This window comes from Sinocyclocheilus rhinocerous, unplaced genomic scaffold, assembly GCF_001515625.1.
Source record: "Sinocyclocheilus rhinocerous isolate Xijiao unplaced genomic scaffold, SAMN03320098_v1.1 scaffold1144, whole genome shotgun sequence".
Taxonomy (NCBI): Eukaryota; Metazoa; Chordata; class Actinopteri; order Cypriniformes; family Cyprinidae; genus Sinocyclocheilus; species Sinocyclocheilus rhinocerous.
The window spans coordinates 85513-108686 of NW_015654501.1; the positions used below are offsets into that span (position 1 = coordinate 85513).

The 23174-nt window shown below is 36.6% G+C and overlaps 3 protein-coding genes and 2 long non-coding RNA genes across 7 annotated transcripts in view; 2 read left to right on the top strand and 3 right to left on the bottom strand.

The window, feature by feature from the left end:
• The window catches only part of LOC107717237 (uncharacterized), a 21428-nt gene extending 16968 nt beyond the window's left edge, over positions 1-4460 (bottom strand). Inside the window, exon 1 of the long non-coding RNA XR_001637295.1 lies at positions 4394-4460. This is a non-coding gene — a long non-coding RNA (uncharacterized LOC107717237). The remainder of the gene's footprint in view (positions 1-4393) is intronic.
• The window catches only part of LOC107717238 (uncharacterized), a 20969-nt gene extending 7411 nt beyond the window's left edge, over positions 1-13558 (top strand). Inside the window, exons 2-3 of the long non-coding RNA XR_001637296.1 lie at positions 407-409; positions 13471-13558. This is a non-coding gene — a long non-coding RNA (uncharacterized LOC107717238). The remainder of the gene's footprint in view (positions 1-406; positions 410-13470) is intronic.
• On the bottom strand, positions 4831-11427 carry LOC107717236 (chloride intracellular channel protein 5-like). Its single transcript, XM_016523920.1, has 6 exons — positions 11129-11427; positions 8808-8917; positions 8425-8550; positions 8240-8346; positions 7835-8016; positions 4831-5663 (listed from the first exon to the last, which is right to left on the bottom strand). Exons 1-6 carry the CDS (start codon positions 11177-11179, stop codon positions 5499-5501), a joined length of 741 nt encoding a protein of 246 aa, XP_016379406.1. The 5' UTR covers positions 11180-11427; the 3' UTR covers positions 4831-5498.
• Positions 13559-15610: 2052 nt separating the features above from the next.
• On the bottom strand, positions 15611-20167 carry LOC107717235 (bis(5'-adenosyl)-triphosphatase enpp4-like). Its single transcript, XM_016523918.1, has 4 exons — positions 20019-20167; positions 17468-18341; positions 16460-16630; positions 15611-16324 (listed from the first exon to the last, which is right to left on the bottom strand). Exons 2-4 carry the CDS (start codon positions 18312-18314, stop codon positions 15954-15956), a joined length of 1389 nt encoding a protein of 462 aa, XP_016379404.1. The 5' UTR covers positions 18315-18341; positions 20019-20167; the 3' UTR covers positions 15611-15953.
• Positions 20168-20824: 657 nt separating this feature from the next.
• Positions 20825-23174, top strand: part of fam167aa (family with sequence similarity 167 member Aa) — a 5567-nt gene continuing 3217 nt past the window's right edge. For 2 of the 3 annotated variants that reach the window (XM_016523915.1, XM_016523913.1), the window contains exon 1: positions 22327-22354. The gene's annotated coding sequence lies outside the window, so the exon portion shown is untranslated. Of the gene's footprint in view, positions 20866-22326; positions 22355-23174 lie in introns of those variants that run through there. The other variant, XM_016523914.1, reaches the window with a different exon arrangement.

A 23174-nucleotide genomic window follows, 5' to 3' on the forward strand; every position in this document is an offset into this window, starting at 1 on the left:
TATATATATATATATATATATATATATACAGTATATATATATATATATATATGTGTGTGTGTGTGTGTGTGTATAATTATACATAGCATCAAGGCTTCATTGTGCATCCTTTGTTGATCATAAAGTAAAAAAGTTATATGAAATTAAAGACAGCCAATTTGTGTTTCGTGAATGTGAACGTGCGGGACAAAAATATCACACACACACACAACCATAATTACATTTATTGTAATATTTTACTTTTTTCCTAAAACACGGTGGTCATTTGATTATTACTTAGTTAGAATCATGAAATGGTATTGATAAAAGTTTGATATCATGACCACACTAAACGTAAGAACATGCAGCAACGCTTTAATCATTATTTTTGAGCCCTGCATGACATGCGCTCTAGTTTCAGAAAAAGGACGTGTGAAACAGAAGTGAGGCTCAGTTCTGACACCTCGCTGGAAGCCGCCGAGTGCTAAAGCCTAAACAAACACACGTGTGTGAGAGTGACACTGTTCCACCCCATCACTCTCACTCTCTCTATCTTCCCAGCATGCAGCGGGGCCTGACACCGCTCGTACCGCGCGCACAGAGCAGGACGGCTCATAATATGACCGCAGAAGGGTCATTCCACGCTCTGCAGAGCCATACGGTGACTTACTGCCAGTAGGTAGCAGCTGTTTACACTGACTGAGGGTTTGTTCGCGCGGTTCTTTTGAGGTTTTACTTCAAAAGATGATGTCGAGGTGTTAAGATGACATCACAAGCTTTTTAATAAAACATCTGGTTTTACATATCAAATTAGATAAATAGTTCACCCATAAATGAATACTGTCAGTCATCACATACTCGCTCACATGTTGATCCAAACCCATGATTTTCCTTTTTTTTTTTGCTTATGCTTTTCCATAAATTATGAAAGCATTGAGTGACTAGAAGTTGCCAAGCTCCAAAAAGGACTATAAACAATTTTTACACTTTATTTCCAGTCTTTGATTCCTTATGAGCGAATGTACCTTATATTTCAGTCTATTCCTCATACAAAACTATTGAATAACTTGAAATATAGCACACAAATTGTATAAACTATTGTATAAACTTTTTTATGGCCTTTTTTGAAGTTAGATAGCCCATGTTCACTATATATTTTCAGTGTTATTTTTGTGTCATTGAGAGTTTTTATGAATATTCTGAATTAGATTTTTTATATATTTTTTCACTTTTACAAGTTTGTAATTTTGTTGTTTTTGTAAGTTTTTTTTTTTAAGTTATTTATTTTTAAATACTGTTTTATAAATTTTTATTTCAGTTTTAGTTTGTTATTTTAGTACATCAAGATGCATTAAATGAAAATTAGAAATGTTGCCTTGGCAAATATGCCAAATGGTATATGCTGTTATATTTTATTTCAATCAACATTTATTTAATTAACATAATTTTAATAGTTTTACATTAAGTTAACTATAATAACCCTGATACAGAAAATAGAAGCTCTTTTTCCCCCAAAATATCTCATTTTGTTTTCCATATGTCATATGTTTGGCCCGACATGATGGTGAGTCAATGTTCAAGAGTAAATTGTAATGCTGGAGTGAACTATCCCTTTAGGCTTTTCACTGTAAAAAAACAAACAAAACTATTTATTCTATTGTGATGCAGATCTAAACGCTAAGATGGACAGATGGGGAGAACACGTGAAAGCATAATGAAAATATACAGCGAGATGGAAATTTTAATTAGATAAAAGAGTGTATCCCGAAATCCCAAAAGGCAAGTTGGCGATGGACAAAATAAAATATTCCTACCAAAGCAAACAATACCAAATGCCATTTCATACACTCTCAGCATGAAGACTTTTAATTTTCCACCATAAAATGTGAAACCTCTTGGATCTCTTCATGAGGTGCAGACAGACAGCACTGAAGTCTAAATCAAGATCTGACTGATGCATACCCACAATTACCCTGCTGTTTGAAACAGGGGCAAACTTCAACATTTGGTATCATTTAGAGCCCGGGCGATGTCACTGATGCACAACCGATCCACAGTCACAAATCCAACAAGATCTCAAAGGATATTACTGTGCAGCGATGCTTTAATCCAACCCTGTGTGTTAACCTATAATTATAAGACTCAAGCAAATGCTTGTTTTGATAAAACGGTCAGAGTGAACTACAGGTTGCCTTGCCTTTACTGCCCAGAAATCCTCTGATGTTGGTGATCCGAGCCGAGTTGGAGGAATCACATGCCTTTTGCATGGTGCGTTGGCAGTGTCCATGGAGTGGGCTCTGCTTTAGATTACCTTTGGGTTTTGAGCTATGAAAATGCAATTGCCACTTCAGCATAAGTTAAATCAGGTGGGAAGTGAGTAGTGAAGTCAGCGGCTACCGCTGCTTTGACAGCCTTCAAGAAAGGTAGACGCATTCAGGAAAAGACTCATTTTCTCACATGTAATTGCCAGTTCCAGGACATATAATGTGCTTTTTCCAGTCCTGTGATAGTATCGTTCGTGCTTTCTTCCATCCAAACACAGTTACCACAGTTTCTGTCAAAATAAAAGATACCCTAGTTATTGTAAATAATGTAAAGTCATTTAAAAAATATATTTTTACATTTCCTGAAGCAAATGTGAGTGAAAAACGTACCTCTATGATGCTAAAGCATCTGCCAGGGCTTTGCAATGCAGTAGCAAAGGTGTTTTGAGTGGGGGTTTTTTTAGTCTCACCTTAGAGTCTCTAATATGGAGGTACATTTAAATGTACTGTACACTTCATACGTTTTTACAAATTGGACATCTATCTACACTTGGACCAAGTGTAAGTGTACAAGATGCAACTCAGCCAAGATTAAATGCATATTGTTTTTTAGGCCACGTATGTAAAACTTACTCCGCCCAAACAGAAATACACTAAAATGCAGAGGTTTGGAAGCCCCGTAATCTACATGAGCGAGCAATTATGAATGAAATATATGGATGAAGCAACTGCAAAACTCCAACATTTATACATTACAGCATTGCCTTCATCAGGCACAATGATTAGCATCATCATGGAAGTAAATTTATCTATCTGTATATAGCCAAGAGTAGATGGAATAGTATGATGCCTCGTTGAATGGAATCCGATCAGATAGGTTACATGAAGCAAATAAGTCCATATTCTGATCACTCCTTCAATGCACAGTGGGAAAACAACACAGATTTTTCAATAAATTATGCTTCCATGTCATGTAACTGGAGATTCCTCACAGAGAAAATTGTTCTGGAGGAAAAAGAATAGCGTGTTGGAGAAGGATTTCCATCTGAAGACAGATGATTGCGTGTTTGGTGTGTTGATGTGTGGGGTGTGAGTGAGTCGATCGGGCCTTCCATGCGCTTAAGGATCGCAGGACATTTCATCCAGAATGGTGCAAACTTGCGGAAACAATCAAGGAAGGAGCCAAGTGCATGTTTGACTGGTCCTTTGCCCCACTGCCCACATAAAGACTGCAGACATAAATGCAGATGGTTTGAATTTGCAGTGAAAGAAATGTGTTGGACTGCTCAGAGATGGTGAAAGGGCTTGCTCAACAGGAAGTAGAGTAATTAAAACCCATGAGGCCAAGCGGCCCTGAGCTACCAGAGGAAAACCTCTCCTGTTTCGGCCTGTGTTCCAATCTGATCTCCGTGCTCGTATAAAGCAATATTATTCAGCTGCCAGCTAAACCTGACATACAGCCGCCACATGTGCTGGAAATCAGATGGAACGACAGCTTTTTTCACACCTACTTGACAGTTTGATAGACGGTGACCACTTGGTTTTTGTGAAATATTATCTTAAGAGTCTCATATTGTATCCAGCTGATGGTAGTGCTGCAGCTCAGCAGCTGTTTGGCTGTAACCACACCAAGTCAAACGAATATGTTACCAATTGCAGCCAGCATCATTCAAGGTCATGTACGTAAAATGTAAGAATTAATTTTAATCTATATTCTGCTGAAACAAACAAACAAACAATTAAACCAACTTAATATGGTAGGCTGGTCTTCAACTGGTTTATCTGGTCAACCATGGTCTCCCAGCCTGGCCAACTGACAAGTGTCTAAAACACCTCAAAAACCATCGAATAAACCATGTTGACAGAAACCAGCAGTCTACAATAGACTGGTTTTATCTTTTTGTTTGTTTGTTTTTTCAGGGAAAAGAAATGTTAAAGGTTCAATATAAACTATGCAAAATATGTAACACGATGTCTTATTTCCACTGACGATAAATTGCGACTAAGATCGTTAAAAACCGCGTCTTCTTTTACGTCTAGACAAGAACAAAAACAAACGTCTAAAATAAACTTAATATTGAAGGTAGAGCTACAACAATTAAAACCGCACGTGTAAACATGAGAGTGGAGTGTTAAAATCGTTTACTAACCTGTATTTTACAAATCTTGTCAAGTCGATAAACGCTGCAACTTTAATTTTCTCACAGCACGCGGAAGGATACAAATCATTTAACGCGAGTATCCGCCCAGAAAACTAGTTCCGCAGCTACAGTGACGATTTCGACAACTTTACGTAATACACATTTTGTATGGAAGAATGGTAAGTTTTGTATGGTAAGTGCTTAAACAAAAATGCAATTTTCTACCCTTAATGTCACCGGAGCTTTGCTGAGGGATGAGTCGATTATCTGTGCTAATCGACAAGATGAGGTGTTTTTTTTTCTAACTTGAAATATTCGTCTTGCAGTATGACACATGATTAAACACAAGCGAAACATTACAAGCTTTATGAAAAAAAAATATTTTATTAATAAGACACAGTATTGTTGTTCATTTCAAATATATGAAAATTCCAGACAGGGCTAGAGATACCTGAGACCTAAACATGTGCTTATTTTGTTTGATGTATAAAGTTTGCGTCAGTATGTATAGCCTATATCAACTGCAGAATGAGGCTAATTTTAATAGCTCAGCTTTATTAATTTCTCCACTAGGTGGGGCTGTGTGCTTAAATAGAATTGTTCTCAAGCCAATTCTAAAGAAATTACATTCTTAATGCTCACGTTTTTTTCTCCTGTGGAGATTTACACACATATTAAATACTAGGGTTAAAAAATCCTCTCTTAGATAAAGCACAAAATTATATTACTGTTTCACAAGCTAGCAAAAATAATTTATACAACATTCAATTTGAAAGGTTTATGCAGCAAGAATTGGACTTTAAATGAGGAGAATCATCATCCAACCCTGAAAAGTTGCAGAGAAACAGTGGCACAGTGTTTTTTTCTTTTCTAGGCCGTCATAGATAGCGACACTAATAGAGGAGTTTATGTCATTACAGACAGACAGTAAACATAATGGCAATGGGAAGGCCTACACACAAGCATGACAGGAGTATTACAAGACCGAGTCAATGTCCTGAAGGCAAATTCTGCTCAATACCTGCTGAAGGAAAATGAGACATTGACACCAAGAGAAAGGTCACCACTTTAGCAGTTTTGCAAATGATTATTAGAGTCACTGATTAGCGCATTTTCATTTGCCCAGCCGCTTGGCTACGTCCTGATAGGCCAGTTCAATCTCTCTGTCTGCCGCACAGGTGTTGGTGAATTCATCCCGAGCGTAGGTGTTCTGCAGGTACCTCCAAACCCCACTGAACTCTGATGGGATCTCAAAGTTACGGTATTTCTTAGAAACCACCTGAATGTGGAAAGAAACATGATGCTAGTTTATGATCCAAACCAATTATCCTATAAGTATTTTAGCAAGTTGGGGCAAGTTGTTACATGTGGCTTATATGTTTTTAATTTGAATTTTATGCCAATTGTTTTACCTTTTCAATTTAGCCATTAATTAGGCTATAATACATTTTAAATGCAGATATGATGTGGAAGATGACTTTTTCTTATAGTTTAGGTAGAATTTTAGGCATTCTTCTCAAATCAGTGTCAATAAACTCTAGGGTCCCTTCGTGACAACTTGCCCCATATTTAATACATAGTGTGACGAAATGCCCCGATGTACAGTATGTTTTTCCTAGGCAATACTGGTAGGAATGTTCAAAAAGTGTGTGTCTGTGCTGAAATGTTACAAACCACCTGAATGTGGGACGAAAAATAATGATGAAATGAAACAACTGAATCTGCCCATTTATAATCTAAACAAATCATCCTAAGAGTATTTTAATAAATGTTAGGTGTTGGGGCAAGTTATCACATGTGTTTTATATGTTGTATTTTTATGCAATTCATTAACTGCGAATTGCAATTCGTCAAAAAGCAAAAACGTAAATGCAACATGCAAGGATTTATTGCAATTTGCTGTTTAATTTGTTTTGATTTATCCATTAATTTGCCTGTAATACATTTTAAATGCAGGTATGATGTGGAAGATGACTTTTTATTTTAATTTAGGTAATATTTCATATTTCAGAAAAGGTTTTCTTCTCAAATCAGTGTCAAAAAACTGCAGGATCCTGTTTCGACAACTTACCCCATGATGTGACAACATGCCCCTCTGGGGGTTTTTTTTGTTTTTTTTTCCTGGCCAGATGTGGTGAGATTGTTCAAAAGACTTTAAAATCTGTGCAAAAATTAACTTTAAAATGTAAACCTACCCTGAGAATTATTAACTGCAATTAAAGGGACTGTTTTTAAAAATTTCAGGAATCAGGAATGTTCAAAAGACTTTGACCCAGATGATAAATTTAGGTTATAAAAACATTGAAAACATTTTGAAATGTTCCTAAAATGTGAAAATTTTCATTTTCTTGTCACGATTCTAATGTTATTCAAAAGTTGCAAAAACATTCTTTTTTTAATATTGTTAAAGGGGTCATATGATGCGATTTCAAGTTTTCCTTTCTCTTTGGAGTGTTACAAGCTCTTGGTGCATAAAGAAGATCTGTAAAGTTGCAAAGTCTCAAATCCAAAGAGATATTCTTTATGAAAGTTAAGAGTCAGCCACACCTACCTAAAACGGCTCGTTCTAACACGCCCCCACATGTCTACGTCACGATGTGGGAAGATTTGCATAACGCCACCCAAATGTTCACGCAAAGAAAGAAGGCGTAACTTTTATTCTTGCTGTAGTATTGTTGTTGCTGCCGCCGCCATGTTGTGAAGGCGCTGTGTGTTTCGTTGTGAAAGCGAAACTACTTTGTTTGGTCTTCCAAAAGAGGACGATATCCGCTTCGTCATGCCTGGAGCTGATCCGTGCTGGTTGCTGAGGGAATACATTAACTTCGCGCTGTGGATCTCCGGATCGACTTTCATCGTGGACGAAGCGGAGTCCAGCCCGGGGTCGTCACATGTGGTTGCTGCAAGCCCGCCGGCTGCGCCTTTCTCAAGCCCGCCCGCCGCGGCTCACTCTAGGCCTCCGGCCTCCGCTCACTCAAGGCCGCTAACCCCTTTAAAAAGTCCAGTTTTCGTATCATAATTAAAACATTATTTAAAGATTATTAAAACATTTCTTACAAGATTCTATTAACTTGTTCACCCTAAATATAACATTTATTTTTATAATCTAATCACATTTTCTCTTAACATTATGAGAACGGATATTAAATAGCCTATTAATAATGTTATAAGAATGTTCCATTAACATTACTATAAGAACATTTTATCCTAACATATATATAATTTTGACAAAACATTGAAAGTTGTAAGAACGTTCCCTGTTAGCTGGAAAGGTCTGTGTCTGCGCAAAAACTGACTTTAAAAAGTAAATCCACCCCGAGAAACATTCACTGCAATAAAAATAACGTTTTTGGAACATTAGGAACGTTTGTGGAACTTTTCCTTTCAGGAATCACCACTATTTTATCTTGCACTAAATGACCAATTACAGCAGATCTCCCAGCGGTATGTCACCTTCACTACGTGCAGTTTGGGGAGGAGGTTGCAGTCTGCGAGCGTTAATTCATTGCCGTCCAAGTACTTGCGGTTGGAGCACTTCTCCTCCTCCGTACTATCGGCATCAATCTCGTCCGGCAGAGGGGAGTTCAGGAAGTTGTCCAGTTTCTTCAGAGCTTTCAGTAGCCCCTTCTCCAGACCTGCACAGCCAAAAGTTTGATATGTGCTTGTGCTGAATGTTTTCATCTGAAGAAATACAGTGGCTTTAAGTCAAGACAATCCCTGTAAAGGCCTAGCGGAATGTGAATGAGCTCTGGATAACATGTGGCTCCATATTTCGCCGTTGACAACAGAGCATCCATAAAGAGCTGTAGATATTCCTTGAACCTGTCTAATAAATCATAGAGCAGACGTTAAACTCACTTGCGTTGGCTCTTGGATTTGTGTTCTTGATGTAGGCTGAGAACTTTGCGAAGATGTCATTTCCCACCGTGTTGGACTCCTTGTTCTTCACAGCCAGTTTTGGATACCTTAGGACGTGAACGAAAAATATTGCTGTTCACATTACATAAACAATCAATCCATCTGTGAACATCCTGTCAACCTACTTGGGAGGCGCTAGCATCTCTTCCAAGAATTCCTCGACTTTGTTGACATCTGTCCGCACTTCGCCATTGAAGGTAAGGAATGGTGGAGGAGTACCGGGAGCCAGATTATGGAGATCAGCTGGTTTCCTTGAAGAAAAATGGAAAACTTTAGATTTTTGTTGCACATTCACATCTGAGTTTGATCATTACATAACACAGCCAATTAAAGCCAATGAAAATGCTTGATAAGCATGGGTTACTTTGCTTTGTTAATGTATTTCTAGTTAAAACAGGACATTCGGGTGGGACATCTATCTAAAGCTAACAGACTTTAAATGAAAGCCACACAATTTTGATCCATGTGGTTTCTAACAGCAACGTATATTTTAAGTACAATTCGTTACCTTTTCAGGTCGACAGTGGTGACGTTGAACACGACTCCCTTCAGCCACAGGATCATAAAAAGCCTTTGAGAAAAAGGACAGTTTCCAATACTTTCTCCATCACTGCCAGCCTGAGGAACACAAACTGATAAATCAGTATTAAACTCAATACATCACATCATATACAGTAAGTACAATACCATGGTACCACCACAGTATTTTTGTTTTTTAGTGTAGGCAAGGTCTTGAAAATATTATGAATAAATTAAATATTATATAAGATTATTCATGTATATTCAACATATTTCAACGTATTTAAAGTATTTCAAGAAAATTATATAACATTTATGTGTGAGTATATACAAAATAGTGTTGAATAATTGTAAAATAATTTTACAATTATTCAACTTATTACAGTCATTAAATGTTAGAAAATGTTACGATCACAGGTTCCAAAAAAAAATATCAAGCAGCAAAAACGGTTTCCAACATTGAAAATAAATCAGCATATTAGAGAATGATTTCTGAAGGATCATGTGGCACTGAAGACTGGAGTAATGATGCTGAAAATTCAGCTTTGCATCACAGGAATAAATTCTATTTTAAAGTATATTAAAAAAACATGCATTTTCTAAAAAAAGCCAAAAACCCAGACATGCATGTTAGTGTCATTAGGGCAAAAGTGAAATTATGAAACCCCTGAAAGTCATTCGCCATTCAGTGCATGATTTGTAATCTTCAATACAATAGCAGACACTACAAAGAACCGATGGGGATTCAGTGCCAAATTTCCACATCTGAAATTAGGCGATCAAGCTATCCAATAGTGTCCTTAAACTGGGCCAGTAACCTGAGCCGGACATCAGATCCACGCTTAAGCTGAATTATGCATGGAAATTCCATTATCTGCCCCATGAGCCCACAGCAAAGGGGTTTGGGTCATACTGTACCTGTCAACACAACTATGAGTTAGACACCACCCTCGCCACCTAAAATTAATGTGTTTAGCACTTAACTATGCTGGGATAAAATGCATAGAGGTTAGTTTTCAAACGGTCAACGCTTGATTGGCTCAGATGGAATGTGGAGTTATTGCTGATGTTACACCTGAGGTTCTGCTCACACGCAGAGATGTTTACAGTATGTGATATGCAAGATCTTTCAATCTCACATCACTCAATCCACCTTCCCATGGGATAAAGTATATTCAGAGCAGGGACTGAATATAATGTTATTATTTAAATGTGTTATTTTGGTCAAACAGATATTCATAGTGTTGTATGACTCTCTGTGCATTGGATTTCTGAGTTTTGTCCATGCAAAACTCTTGAAAATAAAGGTTCTTTATTGGAATCTATGGTTCCATGAAGAAGCTTTAACATGCATAGAATCTTTCCATTGCACAAAGGGTTGTTTATAATGGAAAAAGGTGGTTTAGATCATTAAAATGTTCATTGAAAAGTTCTTTGAGTTCTTTTATGGCATTTGCTTTTGGAGCATTTCTTTTTTTAAAGTGTAGGTGGATAGTTTAACCTAAAAATGATAATTCTATTTCTTTCTTCTGTATAGAGGACTAAGAATGCTGGTAACCAAACAGTTGACGGTAGCCATTGACTTCCATAGTATGACAAAAAAGTACTGTGGAAGTCAATGGTTACCGGCAACTGTTTGGTTACAAAACATTCTTTAAAATATCTTCTTTTGTGTTCAACAGAAGAAAGAAACTCGTACAAGTCGAAGGTGAGTGAATTATACATGTCTGTAACACCGTATGTGAAATTTTATACTAAAAACATCACTAATAAGGTCTTATATCAATAGTCAGCAAGCAGTAAACACAGTTTTTCAACCCCTCTGCATTTACTGTCACTATTAGCTCTATTAATAACTTTGACTCCACGTGAAAGAAATACAGCATCTGACCTTCTGCGATTATGACGGTTCTTTGATTTATAAAGCTTTTATAATGTTTTTAATCAACATTTCACCCTCATACTTTCAGCTGTTAACGTTCTCTAAACATCATCACATTTAAAAAAATTAAAAAAACAATGCAAAACAAACCACAGAAAGCAGAAGAAAGGAGACACTTGAACACAGAGGAATTCGAGTGTGAGCTGTTGATAGAATTGAAGAAATAATTCAACAGCAACCTGGAGTTTCTGCTCTGAAATGTTACTGTCAAACGCCCATCTTAACCTCAAACGAAACTGCTAAAACTGTCAGAAAGCTTTTAGAAGTAATGCCAGCATCGATTCCTGACTATTGATGAAGTGTGCAACACACAAACACAGCCAGAGAGCTTAGACCCGCAGGTCATTAAAGCTTATCATCATGCTTACCTTCACAAAAAGCTCAATATCAGGATCTTTGTCCTCCTCATTTGAGGTCATATCGTTGAAGCTCACTCCAAATCAGAGGCTGATGGAGAATTATGAATATGTAATCTCTTTTCCTTGGATGTGGGAGTCTGTTATGTGTCCGGCGGGGTGTCGTGATGGTCTCGGCGCTGTAACAGGTCGGTGGAGGTGCGGTGCTTGTTTTGATTTGGCCCCTGCGGTCAGCTGTCAGTGAGAGCCGCTCTGACTGTCACAGGAGGGCCAAAAATAGCCTCCACGCGGCGCAGGAGCACTAGGGAGGAGTTCAGTGTCACCTACACCAGCTCAGTGTCGCTTGGGTCCTTTATAGATATATGATGAATCATATTTCACTCCTTCCTGTTAAAACCTGAGTCACGAATCTCTGACCTCTCACAGCGCTGGTAGTTTTTCCTTACTAACATCACCATTTTTGCTCATTATCTTGGTGTTTAAGTGATTTTTAGTGGAATGGCAGATGTGGTGTACAGTAAGTAACACGTTTAATTGGGTCACTCGCTCTCAGGCCCCAGTTCCTGCCGGTCGGGCTTCATAATCAGCTGGTGGTTCAGTTTGGGAGGGTTATGGGTAAACCATTCCAGTACGTTCTCTCTAAATATAGAGCCGTAGCCTCCCTGAACACTCATTTACACATGATTACTGACCTCAGGACTGTACAGTAACAGTCACACACTAAACTGCTGCTTTTTTTTTGGAGTCATTAAATGTATTATTTTTTAAGAAATTAACACTTTTATTCAGCAAGAATGCATTAAATTGATCAAAAGTGATGGTAAATAAATTTTTTAAATGATGTCAAATAATTTTATAAAACCATACATATGACCATAGATCTATTAAATGTATTTTTTGAAAGAAATTAATGCTTTTATTTAGCAAACTGAATTTTAAATGTATCAAAATTGACTAAAGACTTTTAAAAACTAAAGAAATTCTATTTCAAATGAATGCCGTTATTTTGGTGTTGCTTTATATTCAATAAAAAATCCTGAAAAAAATAAAAATAGCATGTGCCCCAACTGTATTCAACATTGATAATAAGAAATGATCATATTTAAGAATTGATAATAACCAAATCAGCATATTAGAATGATGTCTGAAGGATCATGTGACACTCAAGACTGGAGTAATGATGCTGAAAATTCAGCTTTGCATCACAAGAATAAATTACAATTTAATATATATTAAAATAGAAAACAGTTATGTTAAATTGTAATAATATTTCACAATATTACTGTTTGTATTGTATTTTTAATCAAATAAATGCAGCCTTGGTGAGCAGAAGAGATTCAAAAACAATTTAACAAATTTTGAATATAGCAGCATTTCACACACACACACACACCAAGAGCCATACATATTGCTGCTATATTAACAAAAAGTCTGTACATAAAAACACATTATTTCTCTCTTGACTGAATAAGTCACAACTGATTGTCCTCACAGCAGTGTCATGATATATACAGTAACCTGTATTTCACCTGGTAGTTGTACAATAACATAAAGTGAGACCTCTAGTGGCTGCTTGACGTCATCTACAAAAAACTACCTATACTTTATTACCATAACAAGTTACACACACAAAAAAAAACACTTTAAATATCTGAAATATACATTTTATTCGATTTTCAGATGACAAATTTTCGGAGTGACAAAAGGTTCCATTTAGTTTTAGCTTTGCATAGTTTCATGAAGATTCAAAAAGCTGTGAAAATATGACCACAAACATTTGATAGCCAAATACTGCACAAGCCAGGGTGATTTCCTATGTTTCAGTAACCTTCCTTTCAGTAACTAAAGATTGATGTGAAATAATATTGACCACTGCTAAATGTACAGACAAAATGGCAAGAAATATTTAGAAAATGACAAGCCATGGATAAAAAGTCAAAAAAGAAAAAAAATTGCACAGCTCTTAAATGTCATTTCAAGTCAACAGTCAAAAACCAGCATTAAAAGTCCAAAACACTTTTGTTATTTCCCAATAAAATGAGCAATGCTATTTAAAAAAGAACAAATGCTAGTAATTAAAGGGGTCATTGGATGCCTATTTTCCACAAGTTGATATGATTCTTTAGGGTCTTAAAGAAAAGTCTGTAACATAGTTTGGTTAAAATTTCTCAATGCGGTAGATTGGAGGCGCATTCTCTTCAAAAACAAACGTAATCCACTGCGTCTTAGATGTCAGGTGTAAATGACGACTGCTATGTTCATTATTACATCCAACAACAGAACACCTCAATCGCTTAGGAGTCATTCTTGTCTACATCTGCTCCGGCGGTGAAACAATGGCGGACTGATGACAGCTCACTCAGGGCGGGTCTGAGGTAAGATGCCAGTCCAGTCTTTGCTGAAACGCTACTGTCAATCAAACTATCGTGGGCGGGGCCTGTTTTTGTCGGCTCTAAACACTGGGTGGATTTTTATCATTATAGGGTGGTTATGTACACACACTGCCAACACACATTTCAGTTCAAACAACTTGTAAAAGTGCATGTAGCATCCTATGACCCCTTTAAATAGAAAAATAACATCCCTGTTATACAAACATTTTAAAGCATGAATAAAAATTCCTCATTTTAAAGCAGCAACATGTTTCCTTCCCCCAAATCTGAACATACAGATTACAGTGCAATAAGCAAAAACACAAGCTTTACAGTCTATTTACACATACAACAATCTCCGAGAAACAGTCAACACTCAGAATCATTCTACTATACAAGAAACATTCAGGTAAAAAGCCCTCATAAACCCTACAGAAATATTCCTCAGTAGGGATTCAAGAAGAAACATGAGATTTAGCATTCCTTTAGATGCATTCAATCTAAATACGCCTTTTCTGCAAAGAAACAAAGACTAAGCAACTTATAGAAAAATAAATAAATATTCTGATTTAACTGGTTGTGTATTTCCCCGGCGGTGAGAACAGATAAAACGTGACTTCATAAATAAAGTTTCACTACAAGCAAAATCAGTACGGGCATTTTCAAGTAACCTCAGTATCCTGTTTCTTCACTGAAAAGAAGCTAGTAATAAGTATTATTGCTTATGTTCTGCACTTTTTTTTGTTCTGCATTTCCCAAAAGCATTGCAAACCTAAGTAGAAATCATTGTTTCAATGCATTCTAAGACCTACTTAGACTTTCGATGAAACAGCAGTTTAAGAGCATGAAGCATGGTGTACCTCAGTAACCCGACTGCTAACATAGAGTATGCATAGATATAAAGCAATATTTATACGCATATGATAATGCTAAAAGGCATAACTGGAAGTAGCATGATTTAATCATTCTGAAATCTGTTAAACACGAAGAGAGCATGCTTGTGCGTGTGAGATTATTCAGGAAATTATCTAACACAATCAAAATATTTTTTGCTTTTTGCTTTTTTTCGTACATGTTGTTGTTGCCCAGGGTATGGAAACTTATTTCCGCCACGAAAAAAAAAGTAATTGCGACTTCTTACAATTCTGACTTTTTTGTCACTATTCTGAGAAAAAAGTCTGAATTGTAAGACATAAACTTGTAATTGCAAGATATAAACTGCAATTAATAAAGTCACAATTACCCTTTTTTATTTTTTATTTCATGACAGAAACAAGCTTGACTTTTCCTCACAATTACAAGTTTATAACTTGCAATTCTGAATTTTTTTTCTCAAAATGAGTTTATCTCTCACAATTCTGAGTTTATATCTTGCAATATTAAGGGGAAAAAATCTGAATTACAAGATATAAAATTGCGATTACCTTTATTTTTTATTCCTTGGCAAAAACAAGCTCGAGTTTTTCCTCAGAAATGCGAGTTTTTATCTCACTATTCTGAGGGGAAAAAACTATTGTGAGATATAAACTCAGAATTGTGAGATGAATCGCATTTACCCTTTTTTGTATTTTTTATTCCATTACAAGCTTGACTTTTCCTCGCAATTACAAGTTTATAACCTGCAATTCTGATTTTTTTCCCCCTCAAAATTAGTTTATTACACAATTCGGAGTTTATTTGGAGAATTACAAGATATAAGTCAAAATTACCTTTAATTCTGAGGGGAAAAACAATTGTGAGATATAAACTTTTTTTTTTATTCTGTAGTAGAAATTCCATACCAGGGAACTCATACAGGGATAGTTCACCTAAAAATACAAATTCTGTCTTCATTTACTCAAACTCAAGCTGTTCCAAACCGGTTCCAATACTTTCTTTCTTCTGTTAAACATAAAAGAAAATATTTTGAAGAATGTTGGTTGCCAAACAGTTGCTGGTAGCCATTGACTTCCAAAGTATTTTTTCCATACTATGGAAGTCAATGGTGACTGGCAAATGTTTGATTACCCACATTCTTCAAAATATCTTCCTTCATGTTTAACAGAAGAAAGAAAGTCTTGGAACCGGTTTGGAACAACTTGAAATTCATACAGGTTTGGAACAACACGAGCTTTGTCAGAATTTTCATTTTTGGGTGAACTATCCCTTTAAGAACAAATTTTAAAGTATTTCTATCTCAACAGCTGCTGATAATGTTGAGGACATGTTTTGTCATGTTGTTTAGTACTAACGATGACTCATTATCATTGTTGTGCCTTCAGTGTATGTTACTGGCTTTACAATAGCTCAATTTCTCCCTTACAGTTTCAGTATGATTGTCATCTCTGCACCATTTCAGCGTTTAAAGGAACAGTTCACCTGAAATTGAAAATGAAGTCGATAAACTATTCCTTTAACGTATCCTGCATGCGTTTGAATCAAGTCAAATCCCTCCATCCAACACAGTACCTGCGTCTAATAACACTTCATTCAAGCAGCGGCTCGTCATCAGCGTCGTCCTCTAACTCCAAGCGGGCGAACGGACGTGGAGACGAGGCATCTCTGTTCTTCATCAGCTTGAATAGGCAGGTGAAGGTGGTCAGGATGATCAGAACCCCGATGACGAGGCCCACCGCTAACGCTAGCTCTCCGCACTGCTCGTTAACTAGCGCACAGCGCACGAGAGCGAAGCTGCCGTTGTTAGGCATCGGAGGGACGCCCACGAGGTGACACATGAGCGGGTAGAGATCCACACTGTTAAAGCTCGACATCTTGTAGCCTTTGCGGAACGCAGGCCCGTGGGCGGCCAGGAAAGGGTGCATGCTGGGAAGCGTATTGTCATAGCCATGATCGCCCACTGCGAAAGAAAATAAACTCATGTAAAACAATTCACAATTGCCACAATATGCATTTTGTAAATGCCATTCATTTGAATTCATTAATTAATTCAATGCAAATTCAAACTCAAAAATTGCTTTCAAGGAACACTTACTGCGTGGGAGTTTGCCATTTTTGACAATCGTCCAGCCTTCATCCGCCACCAAAAGGATTGGCTGGATCCTCCCATTGTTTTTATAGTGCAGCCTATCAGGAACATTGTCCTTCAGGTACGCCTTCATGTTACTGTGACAGCTGGACAGGTTTTTGTACACAGTCGAATTATCTGTCAATTTAATAAAAAAAAATAAAAAAAGTAAATATGAGGAAACATGCATATTAGCAGGATTTTGAGGAATGAACATAAATAAAATGCATCAAATTGAGCTAAGATTAGTAGTGATGAACCAGCACCGTAGACCAATATTTACAGCCTTTTTTGTGGATGCAACAATTTTAGTAAATTTCTTAGTAAACATTGTGTAAAATAAAAGCTCATTTAAATGAAATATTATGGAAATGAAAGGAAGGAAAGGACATGATGTGTGGCCAAGTATGGTGTCCCATACTTGGAATTTGTGCTTTGCATTTAACCCATTCAAGTGCACGTCTCACCTCAGTCGTGGTATTGAGGGTGGAGAGAGAGCGCTGGATATTCACTCCCCCCACCGACAATTCCTGCTGGACCTGAAAACTCGAACCCGCGACCTTCGGGTTACAAGTCCGACTCTTATTCCATTAGGCCACGACTGCTATGATTCTTTTCTATGAAAAGAACATCATAGCAACAGTCAAACATGGTGGTGGTAGTGTGATGGTCTGGGGCTGCTTTGCAGCTTCAGGAAATTTTTTTGATCTGAATCTTTTAAGTGTGACAAATATGCAAAGAATTTAAAAAAAACCGGAAGGGGCAAAAACCTTTTCACGGCACGGTATATATATATATATATATATATATATATATGTGACATTTTTAATATCTAATTTTTCATGTACATACTGGCCATTGGTCTCCCTAATCTCTATATAGCAATTTTGATAGCAGAAAAAAAAAAATCACAGTTCACTGTGGAAGACAAACTTTTTAATTTAAAAATGAATTAAATATAGTATAAATAATTACCTTCCAGTGGGATTATGGCAGCCACAGGAGTGAGATCCACCACCCTATAGCTGCTCGGACTGATGCAGTCATCCAGTTTAATAAGACGCTCTTGAGAGCACTGTGCCATACCGTGATCACTAGTGATGATGACATTTATTTTCCCCCATAATCCCGTTTTGTTGAGCTGCTCCATCAGGAAGCCAATATGACCATCCACTTCCTTTAAAACCCTGCTCATCTCAGTGGTGTTCTCCGGGCCGTATATGTGTCCGCTCCGGTCGGGCTCTTCCCAATACAGAGCGGCAAACTTCACAGATTTGTCCGTGGTCATCCACTGTGTGAGGTTTCCCAGCCTTTCTTGGAAAGTCACCTTGGGGTCGTATTCAAATTGGTATTTTAATGTGTGGTTTTGAATATTGACATCCGTTCCTGGCCACATAGCAGCCGCTGCCTTATATCCAGACTCCTCCACGGACACCCAAATCGGAGTGGCTTCGTTCCACCAGAAAGGGTCACTGTCATTCTGAATGGAGAATGTCTTTTTCGACACCGGGTCGTACATAATACTGGCCAGTATCCCGTGGCTCTCCGCATACAGCCCTGTGACGAGACTGTAATGATTGGGAAAGGTTTTCGTCGTGAACACATTGGTCAGCTCGCGCACAAGGACGCCCTCGGAGAAGAACTTCTCAAGATTGGGAAATGAGTATTTCTTTAGGTAGTCTGCGCGAAAACCATCAAACGACACCAGGAGGAGCGGCGGCGCGTCGTTTCCAGACTCCAGTCGTGTTTGGTTTCCGGTCGGCACGGACAGGGTTAATCCAATACAGGCGATGAGAGCGCACAGATAACCGCTGACCTGCATGCTGTGCTGCGGCAGTCACTTTCTTCACTGTCAATATACGAAAGCAATTTATAACAGACAGAGACAGACCACCGCTTGTTCATGTTAAAGTCCCATAATGAAATGAATTTTTACCCACAAGTCATCAATTTCCTCATTAGCACACTCTTTTCAGCAGACAACAACGCTACTTAACTTGTGCCTGGTACAAACCTTTACTAACCCACCCTGAACTTTACTGACCGCATGTACAACTTAAACTTAATTTAAAACTTACTTTATTTCAACCAGTTGCCAAAAAGACATTTTAAAAAAAGAAGAATGAAAAAAGACAAAAACACACAACAAAATTACTATTCTTTAACTTATTCTTACTTATTTTAGATAGTTGACAAGGCAACATTTCTCATTTTCATTTATTTTAAGTTGAAGTACTAAAATAACTAAAACCAAATAAGCTAATAAAAACTATACAGACACATGTATAAAATAATAATAATAAAAATGACAAAAACACAATAAAATTACTAAAACTTCTTACGTTATTCAGCTAGTTGTCAAGGCAACTTTTTTCAAAACTGCAATATATGCCATACATGCAACACTTGCACATACTGTTTTCCACAAAAACTGTTTTCATTAGTAGTTTTCTTATTATTTTAAGACAATTATGAATGCAGACGATGTGAAATATTTTAACTGCAGTCATAGTGTTGAACTAATGTTAGGGAGAGACTTAGGGTTAGTAATAAAACTGAAACAACTAAAAGATTAAATCTGTAATAATTGATAATCATAACTGCACATAATGTTTCATTGTACATAGATATATTATGTAGTATAGTAGGATAGCAAATGATGGATTAAAATGAATTTATTTTTTATATATATACTGTATAAACAACTGATTCACTGATTAATCGATTATCAAAATAATCACTAGTAGATAATAATGATACATTTTGTACCAAATATTTAGTTAAAAAAATGTTATTTAATAATTTTTATTCAAAGTCAATTTATTTTTATACATTCAAAGTTGACTGCTAGCATACTGCTGTGTTAAAGTCTAAGTATTATCAAACCATCACATGATCTATAATAAATAAACTCTTCTTGAAGCTGCTTTCAATCGCAGAATCACACTTATATATTTATAGACTTATTGCAGCTCTGAACCCATGACCAGGAACTTCACCTGTTTGTCAATACTGGACAGTCCAGAGGAAGTTTCACCTACTAAATGTCCACTTTCCCTTACTTTAACTTAGAAAAAAAAGACATTTAATTATTAATATCAATATTTATAAGAAGTAGAACTTTTGTGTGAATTATGTGTTTTGTGTAACTTAACAAGGAAGTGATACAGGAAGCACCTGAGGACTAAACGTGGTTCTAAACCCATACTGATAGTGAGCAGGTGCAAAACATACCGAGTCCTGCTCACATTTACTGCAGCTGATCAGTAATCAATACAGGCCTGATCAAAACTCATTTATAATACAATGATATTCTATATAACGTCCACATGCCGTTTCAAAGACAAAATGGTTTCAACAAACTTCGAAAACTGCAACTTAAAATGAAAAGCTTGATAGTCTAGCACTGAATACGACTCTGATCACATTATTACTGATGATACATTGATTATGATATAAATGCTCAATGACAGTTGGCCAAACTTAACCATTAAGGAACTCAAAAAAAGCCGAAATATTAGCATACCTTTTTGCTCGGGACGTTGGAAATCGTATATTTTAAGCGCAGTCACATTAAACTCTTCGGTGATGTCGATATGATTTATAAAGTCAAATATGTTCTGGGTTTGATGCAGTTTCTCGCGCTTCCTCAAACACAATACCCGCGTGACGTCATCGCATGACTGACAGATCCAGCAGCCAATAGAAGCGAGGTACGTCCCACTGCAGGTGCTCTTCACTTTTCATAATCGCTGATCTACAGTAAACATTTTTTTTTTTTGTATATACGACATTTGTTTGAATTAAGCACAACTAATGTGAAAACAATACATCCGGTTAAGACCGATCTTAAATTAGAATAATTTATATAAATTTTTCTCTTCCGAAATTCCAATATCATATTTTAATAGCTGTTGAATAAACAAACAAAAAAACACGCTGACATCTTAAAGGTTCGTGTTTATGCAACATGTTACATTAAAAATAAATAAACAAATAAATCTAGCATCTGAGTGACAAATGTGACAACTAGCCCCGCTACGGAAGGACGCAGATTTTTTTTATACCATTCTGATACTTTAGGTTTCACACATACGCACTCACTAATAATATAATATATGCATTTAAACGCTTCTTGATGCGTTTGACGCGGAAAGTTCATAAAACGTTCCTGTGTGACGCGACGCGTACATTGCAAGCGATGGAATCCCGATGTCGACCAATCAGAGCGCTCGTATTATAATGAGCTCCGCGCGACGCGTCTTCATCAGTACCCAGTCGACCAATGAACGACCTCCTTTACGCGACGCGGCACGGACGCGTTCATTCGCAGCAGATGGGTTTGACTCCGTGTTTAATGCGGTTTGGTGAAGGTAGGTTGTTATTTAAACATTTTTTCCCTCATATCTCAATAATAGTAACATATAGAGGGATCACGCGAGCGCTGTCATTGAAACGCAGTTCTTAATTGGTCTGTTTTCTCAGCGTGTCGTCTGTAATATTTCCTCTGTGATACTGTATTTCTAGAAATAACATCACGGCTGATTTCGAGCTTTTCACCGTCTAAGAAAACACAAGTAGGCTATTAGTTTTTAGAGAGATCTGTATATTAATTAAGGCTGTTTGTTTTTGTTTTTTAAATGATATTTCGTGAAACGTCCTTAAAGTACACAAACAGGTCAGTTGCAGGATCAAGGAACCACAGTGAGAGAGTGAGATAATGTCACGGTAATAGACTTTTTATACCCTATAAATTCTGTATTGATGTATGTTTTTAATGATAAATATTATTTTAATTAAATAATAAATAAAATAATATAAAAATAAATATTAAAAACATTTTTATTTTTAAAAAACATATTTTTTTGTATTTTAAATATTACAAGTTTTAATTATATATATATATATTAAATACATATAAGGACACACTTATATACACGTTTATAAGGACACAGTTTTCGCAAGAATCCCTTTTCTGAGTGGTTTAGGCACCATGACAAAGGTCAACACACACTCAGCATGTTCTCATTATATTCATTCTTTTTGAGGGACAGCGTCCTGTTGCTCAGCGTAATGGTGACTTTTCCATGAATCAGAACATTGCAAAATTACTGAGCAGCGGGAAACTTTTTGTAGCCATTTCATCCATTACATTTTCCACAGTGGACTCTCTGTTTAGTTAGCCAACTTTTTCTTTAGTTGGTCCTCCAAGCATTTTTCTTGAATTTCTAATATAATGAGCATATGAGCTGCATTTCTCCACAAAACTCACACAGTCTTGTGGAAAGTCTGTCACTAGAGGATTCCCCTTTTTAAAGCAATAGTTCACCCAGAAATGAAACTTTGCTGAAAACCGACTCACCACAAGATGTACATGGGTTTGTTTAACGTCTTGTGAAGTTAAAAGCTGCACATCTGTAAGAAACAAATCCATCAAGACTTTTTTTTTTTTTTACTTTGCTTTCAGCTAAAGTATTCATAATCCATAATATTGCTTAGTGAAAAAGTCATCTGAATCAGGAGAGAAATCTGCACAGATCAAGCACTATTTACAGTACTAGTGAAAAGTTTAAAACTTGTTCACCATGATGGAAGCATTATTATGGATTATGAACACGTATTTTGGCCAGAAACATATTAATGATGGATTTGCCTCTTACAAACACACAGCTTCTCAAGATGTTAATTGATGGACTGGAGTGGTGGATTACTTGTAGATTATTGTGATATCAGCTGTTTGGACTCTCATTCTGACGGCACCCATTCACTGGAGAGGATCATTTGTTGAGCAAGTGATGCAATGCTACATTTCTCCAAATCTGATGAAGAAACAAACTCATCTAGATTTTGCATGGCCTGAGGGTGAGTACATTTTCAGCAAATGTTAGTTTTTGGGTGAACTTTTCTTTTAAGGACAAGGAACAGAACTTGCATAATGTGATGCTGTGATAAGATATGATAAAATATATGAGTTTGTCTGGTCTGCTCTGGTTGATGAGAACTAGAATCACTCAGAGACGCGCAGGACTCAAGGGGTTCCCAGTTTAGCAGGCAGCTGCTGTGTCCTAGTTCACTGCTCAAACTCCACCACAGTCATATGAGTCCAGCAGACTGTCACCAATATCACATGCAAACAATCTGCTTCTATATATGACTTAGTGCAGTCGAAGAAAGTCTTGACTTTGTAACAGTGCTGCTTGTCAAAATTCCTAAAAGAATGTTATTAGAACTTTGGAACTATTTCGAAATTGCTCCTTAAGTGATACTGTCATGATAGAGGTATATGGGAATCCCTTGACTGTAATGAATTGATTGCATGATATCACGAATCACCTGCCGTGTAAAAAGCAGGCAAATTGTGACCACAATAAATACTGTGTTCAGTTTACAATGCATCTGTTCATCCATTAATACAAAAGCTGCTGTTTACTCATGCATTACGTATGGACACGTCAACTCATTCATTACTTGAAATTAAGTAAACATTAAAACAAATAAGATAAAATATTAAAAAAAACGTAAACTTATTTTATTTCAGCTGACTGCCAAGGCAACATTTCTCATTTTCATTAGTTTGAGTTGAAGTACTTAACTAAAACTATAAACAAAAAATAAAACTATAAAGGCTTTAAAAAAAAAAAAAAAAAAAAAAAAATAAATAAAGGGAAACATGAATAACATG

Bases quoted from the DNA above. Each gene is read 5' to 3' on its own strand.
- LOC107717236 (XM_016523920.1), bottom strand. From the start codon at position 11,179: ATGACCTCAAATGAGGAGGACAAAGATCCTGATATTGAGCTTTTTGTG. The intron at 8,551-8,807 runs GTAACGAATTGT...TTTTTCTTCAAG, and splicing joins ACCACTGTCGACCTGAAAAG to GAAACCAGCTGATCTCCATA. The intron at 8,017-8,239 runs GTGAGTTTAACG...TTGGCTGTGCAG, and splicing joins AAATCCAAGAGCCAACGCAA to GTCTGGAGAAGGGGCTACTG.
- LOC107717235 (XM_016523918.1), bottom strand. From the start codon at position 18,314: ATGCAGGTCAGCGGTTATCTGTGCGCTCTCATCGCCTGTATTGGATTA. The intron at 16,631-17,467 runs GTAATTATTTAT...TTAAATTGACAG, and splicing joins TGCCATAATCCCACTGGAAG to ATAATTCGACTGTGTACAAA. The intron at 16,325-16,459 runs GTAAGTGTTCCT...TTTCTTTCGCAG, and splicing joins AAATGGCAAACTCCCACGCA to TGGGCGATCATGGCTATGAC.